Genomic DNA, 26,242 nt, shown 5'->3' on the forward strand with positions numbered 1-26,242 from the left:
GCTGGTCTCGCTGGCGTCGATAGTGGGATCTGCAGCTACGGTTTCTTTTTCTGTAGTGGTCGTGGGTCTTGTGATATCTGCAGTCGATCCGTACTGATCGGTCTTTCGACCCTCAACGGTGCTGCTGGACTCGCTGGCCTCGACAATGGGATCGGAAGCTACGGTTCCATCATCGGAAGTTGTGGTGGTTGTTGTCGTTGTTGAAGAGGAAGAGGACTGATTCGAGTCTCCTCCCTGAACGGTGCTGCTGGACTCGCTGGCTTCGACAGCAGGCACGGACACTACGGTTCCATCGTTGAATGTTGTGGAAGTTGTTGTTGTTGTTGTTGAAGAGGACTGATTCGAGTCTCCACCCTCAACGGTGCTGCTGGACTCGCTGGCCTCGACAATGGGATCGGAAACTACGGTTCCTTCATCGGAAGTTGTGGTGGTTGTTGTCGTTGTTGAAGAGGAAGAGGACTGATTCGAGTCTCCTCCCTGAACGGTGCTGCTGGACTCGCTGGCCTCGACAATGGGATCGGAAGCTACGGTTCCATCATCGGAAGTTGTGGTGGTTGTTGTCGTTGTTGAAGAGGAAGAGGACTGATTCGAGTCTCCACCCTCAACGGTGCTGCTGGACTTGCTGGCTTCGACAGCAGGCTCAGACACTACGGTTCCATCGTTGGATGTTGTGGAAGTTGTTGTTGTTGTTGAAGAGGACTGATTCGAGTCTCCACCCATAACGGTGCTGCTGGACTCGCTGGCCTCGACAATGGGATCGGAAGCTACGGTTCCATCATCGGAAGTTGTGGTGGTTGTTGTCGTTGTTGAAGAGGAAGAGGACTGATTCGAGTCTTCTCCCTGAACGTTGCTGCTGGACTCGCTGGCCTCGACAATGGGATCGGAAGCTACGGTTCCATCATCGGAAGTTGTGGTGGTTGTTGTCGTTGTTGAAGAGGAAGAGGACTGATTCGAGTCTCCACCATCAACGGTGCCGCTGGACTCAGCGGTTTCGACTGCAGGCACGGACACTACTGATCCATCATCGGAAGTTGTGGTGGTTGTTGTCGTTGTTGAAGAGGAAGAGGACTGATTCGAGTCTCCACCCTCAACGGTGCTGCTGGACTCGCTGGCTTCGACAGCAGGCACGGACACTACTGATCCATCATCGGAAGATGTGGTGGTTGTTGTCGTTGTGGAAGAGGAAGAGGACTGATTCGAGTTTCCACCCTCAACGGTGCTGCTGGACTCAGCGGCTTCGACAGCAGGCTCAGATAGTACGGTTCCATCGTTGGAAGTTGTGGTGGTTGTTGTTGTTGTTGAAGAGGAAGAGGAGTGACCGGAGTTTCCGGACACCCCGCTGTAGAGATCCTTCAGTGATCCCAACAGATCTCCTTCATCGTTGAATGTTTCACTTGTTTGACTTGAGCTTGTTCCCAATTGTTGGATAATTTGGGAGCTTTGGTCTTGGTTGGTGATTTGGTTTTTTCCGTTTGCACAATTCACATAGTTTGGGTTGCCCAAAAGTTCTCCGTCGTGAAGGAGAATCAACTTGCCGAAAAGTCGATCGAGCAGCCACAGTCGGATATCCTTTCGTATTTCAATGAGAGTTTGTCGAACACTTTCACAACATGGCTGAGCCTTTGCTGCCGGTGCACCCACTGCGGTAGCGGTGGCGATTGGTGGGGATTGAGTCGCCGCGAGGGACAGCAAAACGGCGAGAACCGCGACAAATATTAAGCGCATGGTCGGTCGTCTAGGAGACCAATTTCAGATTCAGATCAACTAGATCTGTTGGCCGAATTCGAGGCTCCAGAGTCTTTTATACCTTAGCGATCAGCGTTCCCATTATATTTTTGGCTATTTGCGTAGATGCTTTTGTTGGGCTTGCAAAAATTTCAATTGTTGAACCACATTTGGTACTTCTATTGTTGCAAAAACAAAAAACACTGAATAAACTGTCTGAACTAACCCATGGGTTGAAAGTCAATAGCTCCTTAAGCAAATTAATGAAACAACTGTGAAAAATATTTGCTCATAGCTTGGATTAAACAATTGTTAGATCTTTGACTCGACGCAGAAAGCTCGCTCGTGGCAGGGCCAATACGTCACAGCTCCTGGAGCTGATTGCCTAACAAATGTCACTCTTTGGCAAAGGCAAATATTAAAAATATCCCCAAAAATTCTGTTACAATACAGCAGACGAAATAGTTCTTATTGTGTTTATTTATTCATACGGTTTTAGCATTAGGTGTTTGTGTAACAGATTAAATTTGTAAATGTGCAGCTGTCCTACTGCCCGCTTAGTATTCATCATTCTCAAAGGGATGGTGGGGATGTCCGTAAACGCTGAAAGATATTAAAGAAAATTTGAATTAAAAGATGGTTTTGGTTGGCAGTTTGCACAGGTAAAAACAGCTTAGGGATTACGTGGCAACTATTTTCAGGCGGCCAAATTAGTTCAAAATAAAAACAAAAGAACATCAAATAAAAGCAACTTAAATATCAAGCGGGGTATTGTATAAGTGTTTTTGGTAAACAACAATTAACTAAGGGGAAAAGGAGAAGCCACTGAACTGAATTGAGAAATAAACATACGCATACACCAGTTATTTGTTTACAAAGATTTTTGCCTTGACTTGTCGTTGGTTGTGACTCTTGCTTAAGCATTTCGTTTCTTAATAAATATTTTTGTTGATGTTCGGTTTCATTTCGCTTAAAACTCGTCGTGGAATGGAAAGTACTTATGACCACCAGCCTCACTAAATAAATATAAACATGAAAATAAGGAAATTAAATTTGTGTGCGAGTGCTTGGAGTGCTTGCAATCGACCCTTTCCGGCAAGTGTCAGATGGACAGACCCATGGCTCTGCCATTATTCCATTTACAAGTTTAAAATTGCACGTTATAAAAACAAAATCCATTCAATACTCACTTGAGCAAAGGCACCAGACGACCATTGCAATCGAAGCTCTCAATAATTTCGATCTCTTCGGGTGTCAACACGAAATCAAACACTTGGAAGTTCGATTCAATACGCTCCTTGGTCACCGACTTGGGAATAACAATGTTGGCGCGCTGCACCTGATAGCGGATGAGAATCTGTCCAGGTGTCTTGTTCTTCTTGGCGGCAATTTCCTTAATCTATAAAAAAATAAATATTTACTGATTATTGGCAACAAATCCTGTGGTACCTACTTTAGGCTCCTCGAGAATCACCGGATCGCCAGCCTTGGCCCAGGGACGGTTGGGCGAGCCCAGGGGACTGTATGCAGTCACCGTAACATTGCGCGACTTGCAGAAATCAATGAGCTTCTTCTGTGTCAGATATGGATGGCACTCGATTTGGTTTGTTACCGGTGGGATCTTGGCCACATCCAGCACGCGCTGCAGCTGATTCTTGTTGAAGTTGGAGACGCCAATCGACTTGACGAGGCCATCCTCCACCAGCTTCTCCATGGCCTTCCACGTGTCCACGTAGTCGACGGGCGAGAACAAGGTCTTGCCGTCCTTGTCGGCTGGGAAGAGCTCGCAGCCCTCCTTGTAGCCCATAGGCCAGTGGATCAAGTACAAGTCAATGTATTTCAATTTCAAAGCTTCCAATGTGGCCTCACAGGCGCCGCGGACCAAGTCCGGGCGGTGGAAGGTGTTCCACAGCTTGCTGGTAATGAAGAGGTCCTCGCTGCAAGCAGGATATTTATTTTGATATGCTCAACCAGGGAACTCCATTGTGCACTTACCGCTTGACAACACCCTTCTTGATCTTAGCTTCGATGCCAGCACCGACCTCATCCTCGTTTTGGTAGACGTGGGCACAGTCAATGTGCCGATAGCCAGCATCAATGGCCACTTTCACAGCTTCGGTCACCTGACCTTTGGGGCTCTGAAATGAGAAGCAGAACATGTAGTCGATGTAATAGTAAATTGCTAATTGCTCGTGCACGTCTCCCATCACTTTTTGCATTTCATTTGCAATATCATCTCAATAAGAATGGAAGGTCTTTGTACGTACAAATCAATATCGCAACGTTCTTCTGCTCGTTTGTGGTGAAATTAAAGTTCTAGAACCTGGCTGGAATTTCGCCAAACGTTGCTGAGCAAACTTCTCAGCATTAAGGATCGAAATTTGTGGCAGCTTTTTCCTATCTGCCACTTGACGTCACTTATCAGCAAACTTAAGTAATTATGTCAAAATATTGAGTTCATTTTCTGTTCAATTAATTGGGGGTAGACAGGCAGCATTCTTATGTGCGAGCTGTAGGCAATTTTAGCTGACAGCTAGAATTTAATGTATGTCTTGAACTATTTACATACCCAAGATAATCGCTACACATGATAAGAACCGAGCCTACGTACCCTCATAGGAATACCCTTATAATACCCTTGCTAAAATAGATTTATAATCGCGTCAACGCATCGTCATCTATCAGTAATCAATGGGCTGAACAGCGCCCCCTTTTTATGCCCTAACAGAGAGTATCTTTAATTCGTTGGGCAGAACATTGGCAATCAGGAAAGCCTCTCTACTCGAGATAAGAATGTACGTCTGCACCGGGCCCACCTCCCAATGTTTGTAGACTGAAGATGTGTTCCACACCATAACCACTGCATGTACCGTGTGGAGTGATGTGGCAGAATTTTGTTCAAAGTTTCCACTGTCTTTAAAAGGGACAAAGGGTCACCTTGACAGAAGGAACACTAGAAAAGTTTCTCAAACTAAAAGAGGATGAGTGCAGTCCAGCGATCGATTTGCAGACATTAAATGTATGTACAGGATGTGTAAATATGTACTCTCTGCATATTTAAATATCTAAATTCGCATAGCAATGGAAAATTTCTCAATTGTTGTGGAGAATTAGCTGATTATCGCTTAATATTCGTAGCGACAAGTTGCCAGATTCTGTGCACTAAAATTGAAAACAATCTGACTATATGTATGTGTGTACATACAATAACCGGCTAAAACATAACCGGCAAAAACTATCAGCAGTGCGACGCGTGTTGCTTTTTTGAACCAAATTGGAATTCCAATATGAAAAAAAAGGGAAGTCGTGGGCAGCGGAAAACTACGCGATTAAAAGAGGAGACACATCTAGTATATATGTACTTGTGTACATATATGTACGAATAAACATGCACACACATATGTACGTATGGCAGTGTGGTTTGATTTGTGCAGTTATTATTACAGTTTACAGTTTACTTACGCCCCAAGTGCCCAGGCCAAGAATTGGGATCTCGAGGCCATTGTTGAATTTCACATTTGGTACTTTGGATGCCATGGTTGGATACTTTTTTAAGGATTAAATAATAATAATACGTTTGGATTGTTTGCCACCGCTTCAAAAACTGAACTTGCGGCACAGCTGTTTGGCTATTTATACGCGCCCGGTCCGACCAGGGCTGCACTGCAACCGCACAGCTGTGATCGCAGCCGTAAGGCTTGACAGCTTTTCGCTATACGTACTTTGGTCTGCGGTGTATAGCAAACATTCATGGACGGTGACTCTTATTCTTTTGAGAGCCCGATAGCCACACAATTGTAACTTAATCATAATAAAAACAACTGGAGTTTTCGATTTCCCTAACACTACTAGTATTTTTGAGCAAAATTTACAAATTCAATTCTCATGGAAGATATGCGCAACTATAAAAATGTACCCCCCAGCTGACATGTGTGGGGAATAGCAATTGCACACTTACCATCCAGGTTCCAAGTCCTATCAAAGGCATTTCCTTGCCGTCCGCCAAAATGGCTTTCGGTACTTTGGCGAGTTTCGATTGGCACCTTATAAACAACAAATTGAAGTACTCTTTGCCATGGTCTTCTGGCCCAATATATTACCACATAAAACGCTCGGGCTTGCCGTAATTCCGGATAAATGGTTGCACCATTGCCCCAGTGAGGCGCAAACCCAATAAACGGAGCATCGTTAGACGATTTTATAGATCCTCCACATAAATATATTACATATAAATGTAAGGAGAAATACAAATGAATACACGTTCTAGAATAAAAGTCCCAATGGTTCCTTTGTTTCAAAATAACTACAAAATTGTACCTACAGCTACATGGATCGGTAGAGAATTGTCAATTAAAACTTTGTCCTTTGGCCAATAAGTTCCACTTATCGCAGCCGCTACCCAGCACTTTTCATTCAAATGAAGAAGCACCAGTAAAATAATAAAAGCGAATCCGTAGAACTAATCAAACTTATATAAAATTGATTCATTCCAGCAAATGGCCCGCCCCAGTACCTGTCAATGGGCTGCAGTTCCTCGTTGTCGTCAAAGGCCTCGAGAAGGAGACTTACAACCTGCTGACGGTCCTTGCGAGGATATGTCCGTCTGGTAAGTCAACGCCCCGTTACTTGCCCGTTACCTGTGGATCCTTCCGAGGGCTGTGATCTGATCAGGAGTGATTGAAGTAAAAGCCGCTTTCCCCTCTTAAAAATGTTTCATCAAATTACAACGCCAGGTGCAGTTCCTTGCTAGTTTATTTCTACAAAAGCATCTTCATTGCCGATCGGCATATTCTTACTGTGCCGCAACATTTAACATCTTCATCACCTCCTCCTTGTACTTGGCCAAGTTGTACTCGTTCTCGCCCTCGTTTATCAGTTGCTCCACGCACTGCGCATAGCTGGCACTGGCTGCCTTTTTCGGTGCACCCTCCGCTGCATTCCAGTTGAGGATGGCCTCGGCGGAGCGCTTGGCCTGGTTGCGCTCGAACAGATACAACTCCATGTCGGCCTCCGACTTGGTCGCCTCCCAGGGCTCTGTGACGAAGGACTCGTGGTAACAGGCCGTCAGCAGATACAGCGCGTAGTCGTAGTTCTGCTTGCGCAAGGGACAACGATCGGTGACGAATGTGAGCACATCCGTCTCCTTGTTGTAGCGCTCGCCCACGAGACGCAGGAACTTGTCCCTCGCGTGGTTGTCAAACTTCAGATCGGAGAGCTTTAGGGAGACGGTGACGCGACGTGCCTCGGGATTGCGCACCGTGGGCAGACTCTGACAGTAGTCTGTGGTGATGACTTCTACGGGAAAGTGAGGCTTCCACTTGGCCTCGGTCTCCAGACCCTTCGGCCAGGGCGTGCAGAACTTCTTGATGGCCTCGCACTGCTGCCGAATCGCCGGTGGCGTCAAATGCAGAAAATTTGGGATTTTCATTAGCTCCGCGTTGGCAAACTTGGAGGGCGCCGCTGCACCGCGCTCCGTGAAGCCCTGCCGCAGTGGCAACGGCACACTGGCTGGGTGGAAGGAACGTGGACCCGGCCAGGCCGCCGTCCAATCCTGATCGACAGCCATGCGTGTGGTGCGAGGTGGCGTAACATCATCCCTTCTGATGTCCCTCCTCCTCTGGAATTGCTGCTTAACCGGGCGCAAATTCAGCACACGGAACTCTATGAAAAGGTATGTGAAAAACAGTGACTATAACAATCATATTTGATTTGTTTACCCTCTTCGTCCTCCACTTCTGGCTGCTGCTGCTGCTGTTTCTGGCTGCCATTGCTAAAAAGACGCACACTGCTCTGCGGTGCGTGTGTTGTTCGTAGGCTGCGCTCCAACAACCGAGTCAAGCTGGCCGCCATTGTTTTTAGCTTTCGTTTAGTTATAAAACAAAGTTTTTGTTAAAAAAATTAATCAATTGCGGCTTTTACGTAAACACCATGCGACTGCCATTCGCAGGGGCTAGCAGACAAACAGCTGTTTGAATTTTGGTATTTTCTTTTACAGTATGTGAGCTATTTAATTGAGGGGCGTTCAGATTGCCTCGGTTTACTTGCGGTATTTTATTTCGGTTGTCAGACTTATCGATAAATCACTGAAGCCGGTGGTTGCGCGCGACTCAGCTTAAATAAATTTTTCCTCAATAAATAATTTATTGATTTAAAAAAGTGCTGCTATTCAAGTGAGTAAGACGGCGGACAAGTCGTAAGAAAAGTTTTCCATGTAGTCCGTGTAGAAATCGAGAGGCTACGAATAGGATTTTCGAAAAGTGTCTCTGATGCTGGTGCGCGTTAGTGTGTGTGTGCAAATATCCTTGTGTATCCTTCTGTAGTCTGGATGGCGCCGCGTGTTTTCGCCAGCCCGCGTGGGAGTACATGTGTGTTTGTGTGGGCACATATGTACATACATTTTTGCCCATATATTTCCATAGAACAAATGCAAAATAAATAGACAATTTCTCTTGGACGCTTTCTAGCTGTAAAAAGAATTCCAATTTTTTTTGTGCGTTTGTCTTGAAAAATCAATAGACACGGAACTTGATTCAGAATTGTTTGAAGAAACTGTGAAAGGGGTGGCGTGAGGTGAAAAACGGCGTGCTGCTGAATAAGTTTCGTGGTTATTCACGCTTTTATTTGGTCGCCGCTGACCCTTGGCGGTACAGTTTACAGTTGCTTCCAGTTTTTCATGCACTGGCCGCCGTATGCAGCTGTTTTCAGAGGCGTCCGTCTCTGCTGTTGTTCATTGTTGTTGCTTTCGCAGCTGCAGCAACAAACCGTTAGGATTCGACAACACCCTGCGCACACCCTCAAATTCACGCATACACTCTCTCCTTCACTCTCATCTCCTCTGCAGCTTCCAGACTGTTCGAGGATAACAGTTACATTCCTGTTCGCTCACGCTCCCCGTTACCCTGTGTGATTCATGATGATGCCACCTACTGTGGGTGGGACCAGGGCACAGCCTCCTCTTCTTCCTACAGACATATTTATTTGTGTGAAATTTCCGACAGGCAGGTTAGGCTCATTCTTATTAGAATTCTACATCAATGCATTACCAATTTTGTGAAATTTGTTGAACCATAGGATGTGCGCTAAATCGACCCACTGTGCCAGTCTTACGGTTCGTTTGTTGGAGTACAGAGCAGCAGCGGAGTGAGAGGAGCTGGCAAATACTTTAACTTTGTGTGCAGTTTTTTCGGCTACGAACTAAATATAAAAGCAAAAGTAAAAAACAAAATAGAACAGCAGGAAAGGAAAGAAAACGAATCTCAATTTTAAAATAGTGCGGAGGAAAACATCCCGAATGGCTCTAAGACTGCACGCGAGCGATGCAGTGACTCTTCAACTGCAGAGTTTATTGAGACACCCACGGTATTTCGCTTTTCCATATTTCAACCTTTTCTGCTTACGTCAAAGAAACCAATTTTGAATTGCAAAAACCCAATTATTTCTGCGCGAATGATATCACGGGTAAAACAGATTGAGGGGGGTCAGAGTGGGGGCGGGTATGGATAGTGGGCAGCCATTCCGCAAGGTCACACGAGAACCGATGCTCTTCCCCTGTAGTCTGCTCCGGAAACTGCGAGTACATTTTACTTTACTCTTTCCCACTTTCGGTGTCTTCCCATTGCTGGTGTTCCACAAATCTCTATCAACCCGAAAGCAAATTGAAATCTCTTTTATCAGATTGATTGTCAATGCATTTATTTAAATTTTAAATTAACATTAAACCATAAAACATTAAATTATCTTTCGATTGAAATATTTAAAATATTTGTGGCAAAATTAATGATAAAGCAGCGATTAATCTCTATGCACTACTAGAATCAAGAGAGCCACAATTCTCTTGAGATTTCTGGAACACATCGCGATCATATAATACTCGCTCTCCTCCCTCACTCTCACCGCCGTCCTCTTCGTTTTTGCTGTTGCCTAATGGTATTCCAATATGTATATATTTTGTTGTTGTTGCTTTTGTATTTACCGACATACACAGGCACATACCGTACATATATGGATGTGCGTATGTTTGTACATTATAAAATCCAATGAGGCAGCACCAGACGCCTGCCTTTTGTTGCTTAGTTTCGGCTCCGCCAAAAATTTCGCTCGTTGAGTTTCTTCTTATTTCGTCTGGCCCGACCTGGCCCCGCCCGGTCCCGCGGCCCGTCACACGTTTCTAGAATCAGCCGACAATCTCGTGATTTGATTGCGGATCGCGTGTGATGGAAAAAACCCCAAAAGAAGTTCCGAAAATAAGATTGAGGGGAGTGGAGTGCCATAACAAGCTTATTTATGTTAATGTCTAGAATATAATAGAGAACAGACCGGAGCGGAGCAGGCAATTGATGAATGGGTAAAAGTAGCCCCTTCTGTTTGCACACAAAATGTGGTACAGTCAGCCGCACGTGTTAGACGGCATTCGCAATGTTGTGAAATTGTGAAATTTATGTACTAACGTATGTATGTACGTGTGTATGAAGCAAAAAAGTGTAAACTGAATGTACAGTAATTGCTCTCTTGAGCATAAAAGTATATTGGTTCGTCATTGACAATTTTTCACAGTTGCTAGTCAGATCCCTGGACTTGAGTGAGAAATGGAAGCTGTGTGGCGTAGTAAGACGATACGATCGTGTCGGCTCACCAACTTAGCATTCACTGTACCTGGAAATGTATCCCGCGGATGAGTTTCCATGTCATTTGTCAGTAATAATTGCTAGACTATTTCTAGATATTCAGCGCTCTCTTTGATTTGTTTTTCTCAGACTGCTAGAATACCTTGCCCCGTTTTTTGTTGTCATAACTTGTTGCACGTGTTTGTTAATTACTTGCTCCTCGCACATGAAAGCATTTTCAATATTGAATGGTGGAGGGTAATCGATTGGAATGTGCTTTGGGGAGCTCCGTTGGCTGTGCAGTTTGACAGTAACTGGATGAGCTGTTGTTAATTTCCAAAAGAGTTGCCCCGGCTGGATTTAAACGTGACCTTGAACTTGCATCATACACCCTCAAGAGGGAAAACAACCACCACAACAACAAGTGGAAACAAGTGTGTTAAGGGTGCACTCGTGATTCGTTTTGGGGGTACTTTGCGGACCGCCCTGAAAACGGTGCACGGTGGCAGGTCTTTAATGCAAGGCTCTCTGCCTGGCAGGCACCGCCTGCGATGATCCGTCCTTGGGAAATTGCGGAAAATTAAATCGATATTAAATGCAGTTTGCCCTATGGCGATGGCTGTTTACACAGCCTTGACATTGCCAGCAGCAGCAGCAGGTGGGAGTCCACCTCTCTCTCCACTATATCACACTCGGCTGCACTAGCAATTCAATTCTGTTTAATTTGTGCTTTCAATTCCATTTGCATGTCATGAAATGGTTCCCCACTCTTTATCTCTCTCTCTTTCCCTCTTGCTTTGTGCACTCTGCTGCTATGCCTTAACGGTGAATTCCAATTACAGAGAGCCTAGAGTTTCCAGCTTGCACATGTAAGTTCACAATGGAATGGAGTAACAGTGGGTCACAAACGTTAATCAATCTGACATAATAAACAGAAGAGTAGAGAATGAAACTGTAGAGCAGGTCAGGAAAAAGTGTTGGTATAATAGACCTTCATACCTTCGCTCCACTGTGCTAGCTTATACTCTCCCGTTGAATGCATGTTTATTGAAATGCCATAATTCTCTTGCGCTCTTTACACTCCAGAGGTTCGGAGGCTATTACACAATTTTCCCGACAGTTTTATTAGCACTGCAATTGCTCTAAAATGTTCCGCAGTTGCGTGTTTGGGGTATTTTTAGTTCCCAAAGTTCGAAATAGCACTAAATTGGAAATGCTTGACGTAGAACTATGATTACATGCTTCATTCGATTACGTTCTCGATTCGTGGCGCTTGGAATGGCTTTGTGTGAGTTGGATGGAGGATATTTCTCACACGAATATTGTAATTTCGCGACTATACGTCAGCGTCAGGCGTAATCAGCATAAAGCGGCGTGACCTTGTCACGACGTGGTGTCAGCCATTGTCCTGGCTACAATCCTTCGACCTTTAGGCTCCACCTACTGTCTCTTGCACTGTGTATATGTTCCACTGGGGGAAAGTCTCTTGTTTTACGAGTATTTGGACACCAAATTTGTATTGTTCCGCGTCTGAGAGGAAAGCTTTTGTGCTCCTGGCTTTTGTATTAAGGTGCCAGATGGCTAATTACAAGATGTACAAGTAGGGAATTGAAACAATAGACACACATGTGTGTAGTAGATGGAATTCAATTGGGGCTGCCTCCAGACCCTTTGTTCGGGGCACATGCCTGTTTTATAACCTGCAACTGTGCCCTGGCCAGCCATGCCATTGATCTTCATTCTACACAATAAAAGTACATTGTTTGTTAAAATTACACTGATGACTACAATATGAGCGACAAATGACAACAATTGCAGCAATCACAATACGGGGCGGGGCTTGCTCTGGAAAACTGCCTCAAATTTTCCAATTCCAGTAATGAACTTTCAATTGAAATTTAAAACAACGCATTGTGTACCGGTTGTTACCGGTTAATTGAATGGAATTGAACATTGAAGCTAATAATAATGTTCTCGAAAACGTAATGAACCATAGACAAACATTAGTTTCAAGCTGTTTTAACCGGTTGGAATACCTCTGATTGATACCTTGTGAGGTTTCATATGAGACACATTTGATTCAAATGGTTTTAGGCTTTCGAAGGAGCTGGTTTAGTTACAGAATTAATTGTAGTAACTATAGAGGAATAAACGTTTAAAATGTTCCTTTTTCTTCCTTCTTTTACAGACATGGTGAATAATTTTCTGCGGTGGAAACAAATAAGCTATCCCAAACGTCAGGTAAGTCACATCATGGAGCCTTCTACATAGTTATCTTTTGCAATATTTACTATCTACTTTCAGTTGGCAAACTCGACATCTCTCAACTCCTACTCAACATAACAAGAAACTTCTTAGATTTAACTAAAACATCAAACTTAAACTTGAACGTTTAATCCACCAAACCATTCGCTGAAAAAAAAAGAGAAGAGGAGTCATCCGCGGGATTAAATGAAATGAAAGTGGTGCCAATGTTGAGTCTATGAGCAACTTCTCAACTGAGCTTGAAATTCCAACAATAACATCAGCGAACAGCAGGGATTAATCAGGCGTACAGAAGGAGAAGGAGTTTTATTTTAATTTGGAATATTGTTCGTTTCGTTTCGGTGTTTAGTCCTTCGGTCAAATTGTGTATTTCTTAGGATTTTAACTATTTATTGAATATTTTTAGAGCTAGAGCTATAGAGCCGATCTGATAGATCAGTTCGAGTAGAAGGAAGAAGGAAACATTTCAGGGCATTAGTTACTTAAGTCACACCACTCCCAACACTTTGTGTATTCCCCCAAAACACGCGGCGAGTTGTTCACTAATTTTCATTATGAAAATAACAACAATGAAGTTTAAGCGCAAATATGGCTGTTTAGAGAATATTTGAAACGAATTTCTCACTTATTAACCAATTTGGATTTTTGTTTCGACCATCATTTGTTACCGTAGTCTTGTATTTTATAAGTTCCAATCGATTGTTTTGCACCAGTCACCAAAAAAACCAAACCATCCTACCAGCCATCCACAATCACAGTCCGGTCCCCCTACAATCCATATTGTTTTTTGCAAGAGAGTAAATCATATTTAAGTTAGCTTCAGAAGATAGAAGTTCAGCGTAGAAGAGAGAAAGTTTTGAGTAAAACCAACGAAAAAACCATCATGGAGCCATTCTCACCAGATCTACTATGGATGGTCGTCATTGGCTTCCTGATCGCGTTCGTTCTGGCCTTTGGTATTGGAGCCAACGATGTGGCGAACTCTTTTGGCACCAGCGTTGGTTCGGGTGTGCTAACCATCCGTCAGGCCTGCGTGCTGGCCACCATCTGTGAGGTCTCTGGCGCTGTGCTTATTGGTAGGTCTTCAAACCGAACTCTGATAGATCCCATCTAATCTGGCCTTATCCTTTAGGCTACAAAGTATCGGACACGATGCGCAAGGGCATCCTGGAGGTTGGCATGTACGAGGGCTACGAAGAGGTCTTGATGCTGGGCTGTGTGTCCGCCCTGGCCAGCAGCGCCGTGTGGCTGCTGGTCGCCACCTTCTTGAAGCTACCCATTTCGGGCACACACAGCATTGTCGGCTCCACCATTGGCTTCTCACTGGTGGCACGCGGTGTGGAGGGTCTCAAGTGGTCCACGCTGGCCACCATCGTGGGCTCGTGGTTCATCTCGCCGGTGATGAGCGGCATTGTGAGCATTCTGCTCTTCCTGGCCATTCGCCGCTTCATCCTGCGTGCCCAGGAGCCGCTCAAGGCTGGCTTCCGCTCGCTGCCCATATTCTACGGTGTGACATTCTTCATCAACGTCATCAGCGTGGTGCTGGACGGACCCAAGCTGCTCTACATGGACAACATACCCACTTGGATAGCGCTGAGTGCCAGCCTGGGCCTGTCCCTGCTAGTGGTGGTGCTTACCCAGCTGGTGGTGGTGCCAATGCAGCGCCGTAAGATCGAGAAACGTTTGAGAGCTGAGAATCCGGTGAAGTTCAATTTCGAGGACTCTGTGGGTGAGTTTTATAAAAGAGAATAGCTGCCCCCTAGATAAGTTTCTAAATGACACAATTTCCCCTTACAGAATCCTCGCCATCCGGCAGTCCCAAGAAGCAGCGTCGTCCCCTGTCGCTGGTAAGCGAGGGAAAGCCACTGCCCGCCATCGCCGAGATCACCGAGCTGGTCTCGCTGACCGACAACTCACCGAAGACTTTTAAGCTGGCCCCAAACTTTGGGCTTGCGGCCAAGAATAACAATGCGCCCGGGGAGGAGTACAAAATCCATCCGCAGCTGATCAAGAAGGCCGAGGATTTGCTGGGCAAGGCCAGTCTGGACAACACCGATCTCACCATCACCAGTCTGAACTTTATTGACGAGCAGCAGCAGCAGCAGCACCAACAACAGCAGCAGCAGAACGGACGCAAGCTTCAGGAGTGCTTCAAACGCATTCAGTCGCCCAAGGAAGAGCACAAGCCGCAGCAGCAGGTGGCCAGCAGTGTGGTAGCGGCACCAGCTGTAACAGGAGCAGCTGGCAAAGCCACCAACAACAACCTGCAGGTGGTGGAGAGTGCCGGAAGTTTGGACCTGATGATCAGCTCCACCCTGTCGCCCAACTCCAGCAAGGTGCCGCTGATCGAGAGCAAAGAGGCGCTAAATGAGCAGGAGGATGAGTTCAAGCGGGCCGCCGGTCGTCGTGCCAGCAGCGCCGAGGAGACCCAGGAGATCTCCATGTTATTCTCGTTCCTGCAGATACTTACGGCCACATTCGGCAGCTTTGCACACGGTGGAAACGATGTGAGCAACGCCATCGGTCCTCTGATCGCACTCTATATGATATACCGCGAGGGCTCAGTGATGCAACAGGCGGAAAGTCCCATCTATATTTTGATCTACGGCGGCATTGGCATCTCCGTGGGTCTCTGGCTGTGGGGACGGCGTGTCATCGAGACCATTGGCAATGACCTCACAAAAATTACCTCATCAACGTGAGTGAAAACAATTGACTGAATGTGATCCCTTAACTTACGATCTTCTGTTTTGCAGTGGCTTCACAATTGAAATCGGAGCCGCCATCACCGTACTGCTGGCCAGCAAAATTGGCTTGCCCATTTCGACAACACACTGCAAGGTTGGTTCGGTGGTTTTCGTGGGTCATGTGAGTTCATCGGGTCGCAAGAAAACACCCGCGCCGGATCAGAAGGAACTTCAGGCTACGACGGAGAAGTCAGGTCAGAAGCCTGCGGTGCCCATGGAGGATGGCAGCGTTGACTGGCATCTGTTTAGGAACATAGCCTATGCCTGGATAGTGACGGTGCCCGTGACTGCTTTGCTTAGTGCCGGAATGATGTACGTGCTCTGTCTGCTGGCCGTAGACGACATAGGTCGGGCCTAGACTAGTAAGAGAGGCCATTCAATTATTAATTGTAATTGTCAAGCAAAACTATGTTTCGTAATTGTACAAGTTGGTAAACACACACACAAAACCTAAGGTTAATCACGCAAAGGAAAACAAAGAAGTGAGCAAATCTAAAACAAATTACTCGCCTAACTAAAGCATTGTACTAGTACTTAGCTCCTAGAACGTGTCTCTGATGCTAACCGATATTAATATGATTTAATATGTCTACTACGCCAAGCATGTCGTGATCATTATTTTTATATATAAAAAATGCGACTATTTCCAGTCAGAGTTTTGCAACCAAAGTAAGCGCATCTTCAATTAATTTATAGACTCCATTTAATTTACAATACCATTAGCTACCACTCCCCGCAATTCCCTCAACCCCTTCTCAGCAATAGAACAGAGCAAAACACTTGAATAAAATACAAACTATGTACAACAACAAAAAGACCTCTGTATGAACCTGGTCGATTGTCTTAAAATTGTTTTCAACTCAGTTTGATCAAGTTTTAATATACTTATTGTTTATTTATTTTTGGTTATCCTTAAGGACTGCCTAACTAAACTCATTTGATCTTCAGAGCTTTAAATATTCTTTTTTTGAGATTATTTCGAACTTTTTTCGAATCTATTCGGTTGATCATTCATTTCGAACTACCATTGAAAATCAATTACTCAAGAGGCTCTCCAGTCCGTCTTTCATTTACATTCCATTTTGAGAGCCCCAGTTCGTAAAGTATTTCACTATGTAGTTATACGAGAAATAAATACAAAAGTTATGAAATATACGCATCTTATTATTCGGATCAAGTTGTTAATGTTTTAACTGCAAAGAAAATGATAAAGGTTGCGGTTATGGCTGTGGGAATCATGGGCATTGATGAGCAGTTCTGGAGATAGCTGAAGGATAACTATGTTGCTTATATGAATATTCCAATGATATGTTCCGTCCGAACTATGGAAACTAAGACAGAAACTATGGACATGCATAACGAATGATGCTAAATAATGATGAAATTATTAATTTCAGAGACCTACCAACAAAAATCATTCGATACGTTGCCGCCGTTTTGGCTGCGTTCAAATAACAGCCGGCAGCGTTGTCCAAAAGCTCACGCGAGCTTTTATCGCGCACACGCTGAAGCTTGGGTCTCCTCTCCCTCTCTGTCTGCTGTTGAGTGCGAATGTTGGCCGCTGCTCAAGCTTGAGTGAGAGTGGGGGAGAGCCACGTGAATAAGTTACCTGCGCCTCGGCCGCTCAGTCAAGTTTTAAGCTTCGTCGCGTTCGGTTGGGAAAAAGTTGTACCGCGTTTCCGCGTGGTTTTGAGTCCCGGTGTTGTTTTGGTTTAATCTGAACACTCGTAACGCCTGCGCATTTACCCGCAAATAAAGTCGTCGTCGTTCGGTGTGCAAACTGTTTAAATCATTTGACAAAAACAAACATAGTTGAGTGCGAATATCGACGACTACTTGTGCAATACGTGGTGGAACACAATTGGATTTATGGATTCACGCTTGAGAACTGATTAGAGGTGAGACTCAAACGAGACGCTGCTATGATTACTACTCTGTGGAGTGCACTTCCTTCCCCGAGAGCATGTGCTTCCTTCCTCTGTTGATTCACTTGCCGTTGGCCCACAGATTATTTCTATTTGGAGGCGCACTTGTCTCCACGTACAAGTATTACTTAATTTCTCTGCCTAATCCGATTTCCGTGCATTGAACTCTTTTCATCTTTGGGTATTTGCTGTTGCCTTTTATTTTTGCAACTTCTTGTGGTTTCGTTTCGTATTTGTTGCCTGCTGATTGTTTTTGCGAGTGTGTTTCTTCTCCGTTTATTCTTATCTTCCTTACCTTCCTCTCACCGCTCTCTCGCTTTGGGTTGTTCTCATTTTATTTAATGAGTTCTCCGGTGTTATTGTTTTTGTTTTTGTTGTTGTTGTTGCTTTTGTTGTTGTTTAAAAGCCTGTTTTTGTTCGTTTTTAGTGTGCAATTTAGTCCCAAACAAAAAATATTAGCAAGTGGATTTGACTTTAATGGGCGGCTCTTTATGCCAGTTGCCAGATTTATAGCATTTGGCTTGAATTAATGGCAATTATTGAATGAAATAATTATGTCCCTCTAGGGCATACTTTATGTTATTCATTTGTCGTTTGCTTTATTTATTTTTGGCAGCCTTAATGTGAGTTTATAGACCACAAATTTAATTACAGATTTTATTTGAAATTAGCTGAGTTTTGGCAATTTCTTGTGGGTTTAAAATATAAATCTAAACGTTATTCCAGCGATTCCCAAACTTTTGGAACAGCTTCTTCGACTCCCAAGTCCTCTGCTGCAAGATTATCAATTTCCATGCTCAAAATATCTTCTTGGCAGATCTGTCCAAATGTTTTCCCTCACTCAACAATGTAATTAACAGCTTGGCAAACAATTTCCGCTTTTAGCCCATGCAAATCTCAGATGAATGCCAAAATTCCAAGCTCAGCATGTGCGACCCATTTCCCCCCCCAAATGAATCTTTTCGGAATCTCCGACAGGTGCAAACGATCTCCCGGCGGGGCCTCCATTATGCTGACGGTTTAGCGGTATTCGAGTCAAAGCGATGCCGACACCAATAGATTACCAAAACCAAACGAACCTAAACCAAACCCACTTGCGACTTTTTGGCCAAGGCGGCCCAGACGATTCTTTTGCAGAACAAAAGCCAAACTATCGAAGCCATTAACCGTCCGGGCAAAAGCCCGGTCCGAGTCGGAGCCAAAAAGTCATTAAAGACAAAAATCTATTGAAAACAGCAAACAAACACGCCTTAAAAATACTTCGTTGTAGCGCGAAAGGGAGGGGCCACAAAATATTTCTACTGCACATGAGCGTCTCATGGCAGACTCTTTCTTTGTGCTTTGGCCAGGTGGATGCCATGCACCGACCACAGGCCATGTTAATTATGCGCTTATCAGTTCATTACAGCAGTCGAAGTTTCTCCAGAATTCAGCTCAACATATCCTTGATGTGAATAGATGGTCCAAACGGCAACCCGCAATTACTCGGACACTCCACTGGCAAGTTGCTGCTGCTCAAATTCCGATTGCGTTCTCATTTCTTGGCTCTCTCTCTCTCTCTCCCTCTTCTATTAATCAAAATTATATCTATCGGATGGCGGCGAGCATCCCCTCAATACATCATGCATGGCGGGGATACGGGACACGAGTGGATACACATACACACTCGATTCTTTGCACGTCCACTTGGGGGAATGACAGCAGCAGCAGCAGATGAAACTATAACTGCAACTGCCTTTTGCATACACTGAGAGAAAGAAAATGTGGAGTAGTTAGAGCAGCAAAAGTTGTGCATAAATGGAGTATGGAGTGGTGTACTCGTGCAGCGGTGAAGATTAGTTGAATTCGAGGGAATATAATGAGAAAGATCAGGGTTATGGAGATCAGGAAACCTTTTGTTCAGCTTAAATAAATTGAAATAAATTGTCATAAAAGCAAGAAAGATACAGAAGAAACCAATCTGGGCCAATTTACGGCCAGTTCCTTAGAGATAAAAATATATTTAATCAGATTCCCAGCTTCTTCCTTTGTCTTATTTTATTTTATTTTATTTTCTATGATTTTTCTAGCCTTAACTTTTGTTTCCACTGTAGGCTCAAAGCAGTTATAAGAGCATAATGATAACCCTCGCAGCGTTCAAAACATATCCAAACGATCTTTTGCACAATTTTCCCCACTTTCTCTGCCAGGCTCCTTTTTTGGTCGTTTGTTGGTGTCGATCGTTGGCACTGCCACTGGAGTGTGGAGTGGAGTGTGGACTGTGGCTGTGCCAGAGACACTCCCACGTCCTCGATTGCTTTTGACAATCTATTAAAAAATATTGATGCTAATATTCAGTTTGGCCACGAAATCCAATAGAAATGCAATTAAACTTGTTAAAAAGAGTTTTACCATTAATTATAATGGAACTGTGATATGTTTCGTATGTGGCGTGCTCTTTTTATCTACAGATTTGAAGATCTTGAAGCTATTTCCTACACCAGTTGGAGTGTTGTTCACCTTTTTAGTGCATTTTTTGATTGATTTATGGGTGTGGCATCGTCGTACATAAATATGCAACATTCGAGTTGCGTAAAGCACAGAAGAAAATGGCATACAAATGTCATCAGAAAAGCGAAACCGAATGCCGATTTTTCCAATTGCGTAATACACACAAGAAGCCAGGGAAAAAGTGTAAAAAAAGCCACAAAAAAATGATGATGAATGCAACGAAGAATTAAATTTGAAATTGTATAGACAAAGAGCGTGGAAAAAAAAAAGGAAAAATCAAATACTGAATATTGGATGTTGGATGTTGGATATTGAATACTGAAATAATGGCAACTTTCTAACATGGCAACATGCTGCATGGCTGCAGTGGCTGCCGCGATTATTTCCTGCTGCCGCGTGTGTTCCATGGCTTTCCTTGGATTTCCTTTTTGTGTGCGGCACATTATCGCCCCGAAAAACTCACTTGACAGCACGGAGCCCCCCCCCATCATTGTCATTTGGAGTCGACGACTCCACCGACTGCTTGCATTTCCCACTCAAGACAGCATTTCATAAGGTTTATTAAACTTTAACCAAATTGTTAAAGCGTCGATTTGCTGCTGCCCAAGCGGCAGTCCAACGCTGCCACCACCCTCCCCAGCCCAATCACTTTTAGTTGCGGCTGTGGGCGCCCCAAACGAGTCCATCAACTTTGGCCAAAACGCGGTCCGGTCCGGTTCGCTTCGGCTCGGTTCGGTCTGGTCTGGTCTGGCCGAGACTTGGGCGGCATTGTGGCAGACATTTTCCTTGAAACACACAAGGAGGCATGAGGCATGAGGCATTTCTGTCTCTCTCGCTGCCACTGCCTGAGAATCGTAAATTAATTTTCATTTTGCATGAACTGTCACAAAGTAAAATCCATCAAGCGATTGCTTCCTCTCGAGAGAAAAACGCAACGGCAATGGCGCCAAAAGGAAATGCAAAGGAAAATGCAATGGGATTATGCAACTAAAATGTGCTAAGTGGCTCGGAATGGGGCATAAATAAAAGAGATCAAAGGAATACTTAAACGGCAACTCAACCTAAGAAAAGTGGACACTTTTCCGTGCTTAGTATTTGAGAAAAAACTCGAACAAAATGTGAAATTTCTAATGGGAAATTTCAAGAAATTGCACAAATAAAAAGCGTTTCGGCACGTGTCAATGGAAAATTGGCAACTTTTGGCATATTTTGTGGCTTTCCCCTACGTTTCCTTCCCCTTGCCAAGTGTGTCGAATGATCTGCGCTTGTCAGCTGACAGCAGCTGCCTGTCACTGATCCATTTGACAGGATCACAGACAGGAGAAATTTCGTGCATTGTTTTCTCTTCTAAGGCAAAGTTAAAATCTATTACCATAAATCCACTTTGGTATTTTGTTTACTTTTATTTGTTGAAATGACTTGAACTTTGTACAGATCTCTGGGACACATCCTTCAAGGTTACACTGAATGCAGTCACCTTTCACTTGCACTCGAAATGGATTTATGCCCCAGTTGCCACGTTCCACACAACTGGCTCTTGTGAGACCATAAAAAAGTGCCAGAGCTGAAGCTGTCTGTGGAGCCTTTGACTTAATTAGGAGAATGAACAAGTGCATGGGTCCAGCCTGCAGGCAGTGAACAGCCAGCAGCCACAGCTATTGGCATTAACCACATTAACCGCATTTTTCCATCTGGCAGCGATATGTCACTACCACTTGACTGTAGCTGTGGCTGTGCCCTGTAGTTGTACCCCCAATCCCCACCCACTCGAGTTGTGGGTTTGCCTTTGGGTGCTGTTGAAAGTTGTTTTGCTGCGACTTGGGGCTGTGCCTCGAATTGAAATTGAATTGAAAACCTAAGCAGGGAATCGAACACGAAGCTAATCACATTTTGCTATGTGAAAAAATTCCTTAATTTGATATTGAGATTCGTTAATTGTTCATCGATCGTGTTTGCATTGAAGCAGCTCATAAAATGTCGCAATTAAAAGTGCATTTTATGAGTTTTAATTGTACTTTCATTTAGCAGAGGAATGCAGTAAATGTAATCAGAAATATGCATAAAGAAAGATATTTATATATTTACTCTTTAAGGTACATTTTAATCTTTTCCAGGCCAATCTTTGCATTCTGTTTGCTTTCAAATGCCAATAATTGTGCAAATATTTGTTAGCTTAAAGCCCGGGCAAAACCTGTAAATCTATAATCCTTTGCGGAGCAGCTCTGGCAATCGTTAAATCAGTTTAAATCCTCAGCCATCAAATGATTCGCGTAATTTGATTTAAATTTTAAATATTTATGTATTGCCTCATGCCGCGCAGAACACGTTTTGCCTCGAGTGTCAGTAATAGTCCAATAAACAGAATTGCTTTTGTTCGTGGGCGTGTCTTTGGATTATTTCTATGGAAAACTAATCTGGAGCTGCTGGAACTTTCATGAAAAAAATGCCAAAATGTCTGTCTGTCTGTGACCACAGACATGGATTGTGGAAATGCAATTTCCAGCGATTTCTTCATCAAATATTAGATGTCATTTTCACGTTACACACGCATGTCGGTCCGTATCTTTCGTTTTCGAACTATTATTTATATATTTTTCACAGCAAAAGTGGAACGAGATTTGACCTCAAACGCAAAAGCAAAAGTCAAAAAAAAGTTCACACCTAAAAGGCTTTGGCAAAAAACAACAACAGAAAAGCCAACAATTTATTTGGGACGGCCAGACACGAGAGGCAAGTCCCGTCCAGTGTGCAGTTTGCAGGTGAATAGTCCAATTCCCCAGCTAAGCTGGGAGCTCCATTCAGTTTGGGTTTTGGTTTCTGTTTCTGTTTCTGTCCAGACCCAATGCGAGTCCACGCCCAGACACAAAATCGACTTTTGTGCCAATTTTCAATGCAAATCGCATTAAGGCAAATGTTGCAAACGGCAGCCACAGCTACAATTTGTAACCAATTTCCTAATGACCAACAAAGCGCCCAAAGGGGGCCAACGAGATCTGGCCAAATGGAATTGAAATGAAATGTAATGTAATTAATGGCACGGGAGAGGTGCAATATTTGAGAAAACTGCAGAAATATTAGTTAGTTATATTACTTTTAGTTGAATTTCGAACCTTTGCTCGTTGGAAATACATTTTATTTCTTGGCTGTTGCTTACCCTCACATCAAATCACACTCTCCATTAGTTTTGTCCATTTGGTGGCAGTCCGTAAGAGATTGTAACGCTGCCAGCACCATTATCATTAGCTGATTAACTGCTGCACTTGATTCATTTTTCACCATTTTGGCCCCCACTCCAAGCCAGACACATATCATGAGTCGATTTAATTGCCTTTCCGTCTTATTAATCGTCTAATAGGCTCAGATAGGATGGACACGCTGACAGCCCCGTGAAGCCGTTAAGGCTGATTACGGTCCATTTGCGTTTGCCTCTTGCATTTTGCCTGCATGTCTCCACCCATTGTTCACAGCCTCCTGGTCATAAATGATGCCAGCTTTGGCCAAAAGTCATACTTCATTTAACGCTGGCCACGCACAAAAAAAAAAGATAACTTTTGTTTGAGAATCATTTATGCTTTGTTGTGGGTTTTAGTTGTAAGCTTTTAGTTGAGATTTTTAAGAGGAGTTACGAGGTGGGAAAGTTTTCTTAGTATTTCTATCGTTTACTGCTGCATTTTGCACACCATTTTTGCTCATTTAATTAAGGGAATTGTGAGCAAAAGTTGCAGAATAAAATTTAATAAATAAAACACCTTTTGGTGGGTGCGAAAATGGTTTATTGTTCTCCTTTATTGCATTTGAAAATAAGTGAAAAAATACAATTACAATTCTGGATAATTATTACTATTGCTTTGTTGTCTTTTGCGACGTTCTTGGCATATGATTCCTGTATTTTATTGCCATTTTTTCAGCTTTGTACGCTGGATGGGCTCTGGTCTTATATAGTACCTCGTGTGTGTGTGGGTTGGAGGGAGGCTCAGAAATCAAAAATGCTAATTACGCAGGTAGAAATCGCCAGTTTGGGGCCACGAATTGGCCCGTCCATCGAGTGCCAATCAACTCTTTGCGACTCTTTTGGCTAATGGAAATTGGGAATTTTGGCCAGAGATTTATGGCAATGGCCACCGCAACGCAGACAGAGGCTCTTTCAAGTTCAATGCGATGGGAAACTTACTTTTGACTGACCAAAAAAATAGAAATTGGCCACTTGAAAGCACAACCACCGCCGGTTGCACAGAGCACAGAGGAAGCTGCCTGAATACAAGATACAAAGATACAAAGATACGCAGATACAGATGCACGAATGGACACACAAAGATGGAGTAGACAGCGACAGCGACAGAGACAGAGCGACAGTCTTGTCAACCAACCTACGCTCTCTGTGCACTTGACCGGCTAATGGCTTTTTTGCGTTTCATTCAAGAGATCTCCATCCATCCCCATGCCCATCCATCGTTTGTATATCTCTTTTTTTTCTTTTCACAATTTGGCGGCAGCTCGTTGAAAGTGAAATGTGTGAAAATGGCTAATTAAATGGATGGACAGGCAGAGCTTCACAGCTCTCTCTCTCTCTCCCTCCCTCCCTCTCTTGGTGGATAATTCGATTTGCTGAGACCCACGTCTCACGCCTGCCATTTTCACCTTTCTGCCCCATCCTCCAAGGCCCTGGCTAATTAAGAAATTTCAGTTAATGCTCCGACAGTACTTTCATCTCTCGCACAGCTCACAGACAGATCTCTGTAGTCATTTCCGTCAGTTTATTGAGTGATTTTAACGAAAAAATAACCAAAAAACTTGCCCCCAACCCTTTGTACATTTGTTTACCTCGCTCACTCTTGTGTTTTGTGTAGTTTTTTTTCTGGTTCTACCCTCGCGGATCAACGATCAAGCAAAATGTTGAATGCTCAGCACGTAGCAGCAATTACGCCGCCAGTTCGCTGCTTAAGTCTTTTGTTTTACGACTAATTCAAGCCACCGAAATGTAATCACCAGAGCCATAATTGTTGAAATATATGTACGTATGGTTTTGATTTAATGTCTTGTCCATTTGGTACAGAAACCTACTTTTGTTGTACCAGTTTTTATTAGGGGAAAGGCGAGAGATGCCAAAGTGCTCGTAAGAGCGAAGAAAAAGTTGGGCTGCAAAGTTCAACAGTTTTGGGATATTTTTAAACCAATTTTTAACACATCGTTGCACGCATTTAAATGTTTATTTAAACATTTTCTTAAGTGATTTCTTAGGTAATATTTATTTGTCTTTTGGTGCTTGAACTTCATAGTTCTGATTACAATTCTCTTGTTAGAAATTTCTGTAGCGATTCAACAATCCATGCAAATCTCTTGAACAAAAACCCCGAAACCGTTGAACAACATTTGTATAGAAATTTGAAACTTTGATTGTGCTGCTCCTACCCACCCAAAGAAAAGGAAATGACAGCTTGGGGAGAAGGGAGAAATTTACCGAATAAGAAATGCTAATTTTTGGCTACAAAATAATTAATTCTGCAACTGGTTTTTCGTTGTAGCGGAGAGGAATTTGAATGCAAATCATAAAAACAGCAACAAAAGCAAGTTCTAGCATAAATTGTAAACAGGTTTCAAATCGAATCAAAACTGTGTCAGATCTCTTCAAGAATGCGCCAAAGAATTACACAAAATATTTCGAAATGCGACTGGTTAGATGCTGCGGTGGCAGATATCGAATAGTTCTCAGACATTTTCGAACAACTAATTGGGCCTCCGACTGCATAAATAAACCTCGCAGCGAGCCGGGGTCGTTGACTTTGCCCCCAAATTTCATGGCGATTTCATGGTTCGAAGTTTATAACTGTGGCCGCTTTTTTGTTACCACCCAAAACGATTAAGAAACGACACAAAATGGGAGAACTTTGGAGACGCAGAAAGCATCAAACAGGGAGGAGGCTAAATATAATGGGTATTCGTTTAGCAAAAACAAAAGGCAAACTCCACCAAAACTTGTACACAAATAAATCACACGGTGAGGAATCTTTAGCTGTTTGATTGGAACCTTGACTTCAATGAACTTTGCCTGTCGAATACGTGAAATATGCGAATGAATTCAGAGATTCCAAATAATAAATTGCTTTGACATGCGATCAGCGTTTATTTTTGCATTGGGAATATATATAATATAATTTATAAGAATAATCCAATGGAGTGCTGTAATCTGTTGATATTTATTCAGCTGATGAACGAGCAACAAAATGTGTACCTTGGATTGGCTTTACACAGATCGCAGACACAACTTTGGAGTCTGTGTAGAGACTGACTCTCTGTTGAGTGTCGAGAGGCGTACCAGCTCGAAAGTTTCTAATTGAATGAGCAACAGGCAGCTAAATTGTATTTTTAGTATTTGCAACTTTGCAGCTGCTTTGTTCTCATTCAACTGCAGGAGTTTGATCTTTGTTATTTTGGCTTGTTATGGCATTTGCCATTGTGGTTGAGAGAGGTCTCAGTGTGGCTGTTTCTG

At 43.5% G+C, this 26,242-nt stretch overlaps 5 protein-coding genes across 9 annotated transcripts in view; 2 read left to right on the plus strand and 3 right to left on the minus strand.

Moving 5' to 3' along the window:
- The window catches only part of LOC117580554 (serine-rich adhesin for platelets), a 5,779-nt gene extending 4,054 nt beyond the window's left edge, over positions 1–1,725 (minus strand). The window contains exons 1-2 of the mRNA XM_034267154.1: positions 331–1,725; positions 40–207 (exon numbers count right to left, since the gene is read on the minus strand). Of these exons, the coding sequence (XP_034123045.1) occupies positions 40–207; positions 331–1,725 (1,563 nt within the window). The remainder of the gene's footprint in view (positions 1–39; positions 208–330) is intronic.
- A 462-nt stretch (positions 1,726–2,187) lies between these two features.
- On the minus strand, positions 2,188–5,890 carry LOC117579744 (aldo-keto reductase family 1 member B1). Of its 5 annotated transcripts, none has more exons than XR_004573516.1 (7): positions 5,826–5,890; positions 5,684–5,768; positions 3,721–3,863; positions 3,179–3,662; positions 2,916–3,124; positions 2,584–2,741; positions 2,188–2,328 (listed from the first exon to the last, which is right to left on the minus strand). XR_004573516.1 is itself a non-coding variant. In XM_034265761.1 (6 exons), exons 1-6 carry the CDS (start codon positions 5,873–5,875, stop codon positions 2,283–2,285), a joined length of 1,017 nt encoding a protein of 338 aa, XP_034121652.1. In that variant the 5' UTR covers positions 5,876–5,890; the 3' UTR covers positions 2,188–2,282. The 5 variants fall into 5 exon arrangements, 2 of the variants coding, with proteins under 2 accessions (XP_034121652.1, XP_034121653.1); XR_004573515.1 differs by having other exon boundaries at positions 2,578–2,741; XR_004573517.1 differs by lacking the exons at positions 5,684–5,768; positions 5,826–5,890 and adding an exon at positions 5,188–5,318 and having other exon boundaries at positions 2,578–2,741.
- Positions 5,891–6,441: 551 nt separating this feature from the next.
- LOC117579197 (28S ribosomal protein S35, mitochondrial) lies at positions 6,442–7,686 on the minus strand. Its single transcript, XM_034264967.1, has 2 exons — positions 7,443–7,686; positions 6,442–7,386 (listed from the first exon to the last, which is right to left on the minus strand). The coding sequence occupies exons 1-2, from the start codon at positions 7,573–7,575 to the stop codon at positions 6,518–6,520; spliced, it is 1,002 nt and encodes a 333-aa protein (XP_034120858.1). The 5' UTR covers positions 7,576–7,686; the 3' UTR covers positions 6,442–6,517.
- Positions 7,687–7,782: 96 nt separating this feature from the next.
- On the plus strand, positions 7,783–16,491 carry LOC117579193 (sodium-dependent phosphate transporter 1-B). Its single transcript, XM_034264962.1, has 6 exons — positions 7,783–7,895; positions 12,517–12,569; positions 12,633–13,669; positions 13,726–14,322; positions 14,391–15,291; positions 15,350–16,491. The coding sequence occupies exons 3-6, from the start codon at positions 13,477–13,479 to the stop codon at positions 15,696–15,698; spliced, it is 2,040 nt and encodes a 679-aa protein (XP_034120853.1). The 5' UTR covers positions 7,783–7,895; positions 12,517–12,569; positions 12,633–13,476; the 3' UTR covers positions 15,699–16,491.
- A 464-nt stretch (positions 16,492–16,955) lies between these two features.
- Positions 16,956–26,242, plus strand: part of LOC117579199 — a 28,994-nt gene continuing 19,707 nt past the window's right edge. Inside the window, exon 1 of the mRNA XM_034264970.1 lies at positions 16,956–17,238. The gene's annotated coding sequence lies outside the window, so the exon portion shown is untranslated. The remainder of the gene's footprint in view (positions 17,239–26,242) is intronic.

Source organism: Drosophila guanche, unplaced genomic scaffold (assembly GCF_900245975.1).
Source record: "Drosophila guanche unplaced genomic scaffold, DGUA_6, whole genome shotgun sequence".
Taxonomy (NCBI): domain Eukaryota; kingdom Metazoa; phylum Arthropoda; class Insecta; order Diptera; family Drosophilidae; genus Drosophila; species Drosophila guanche.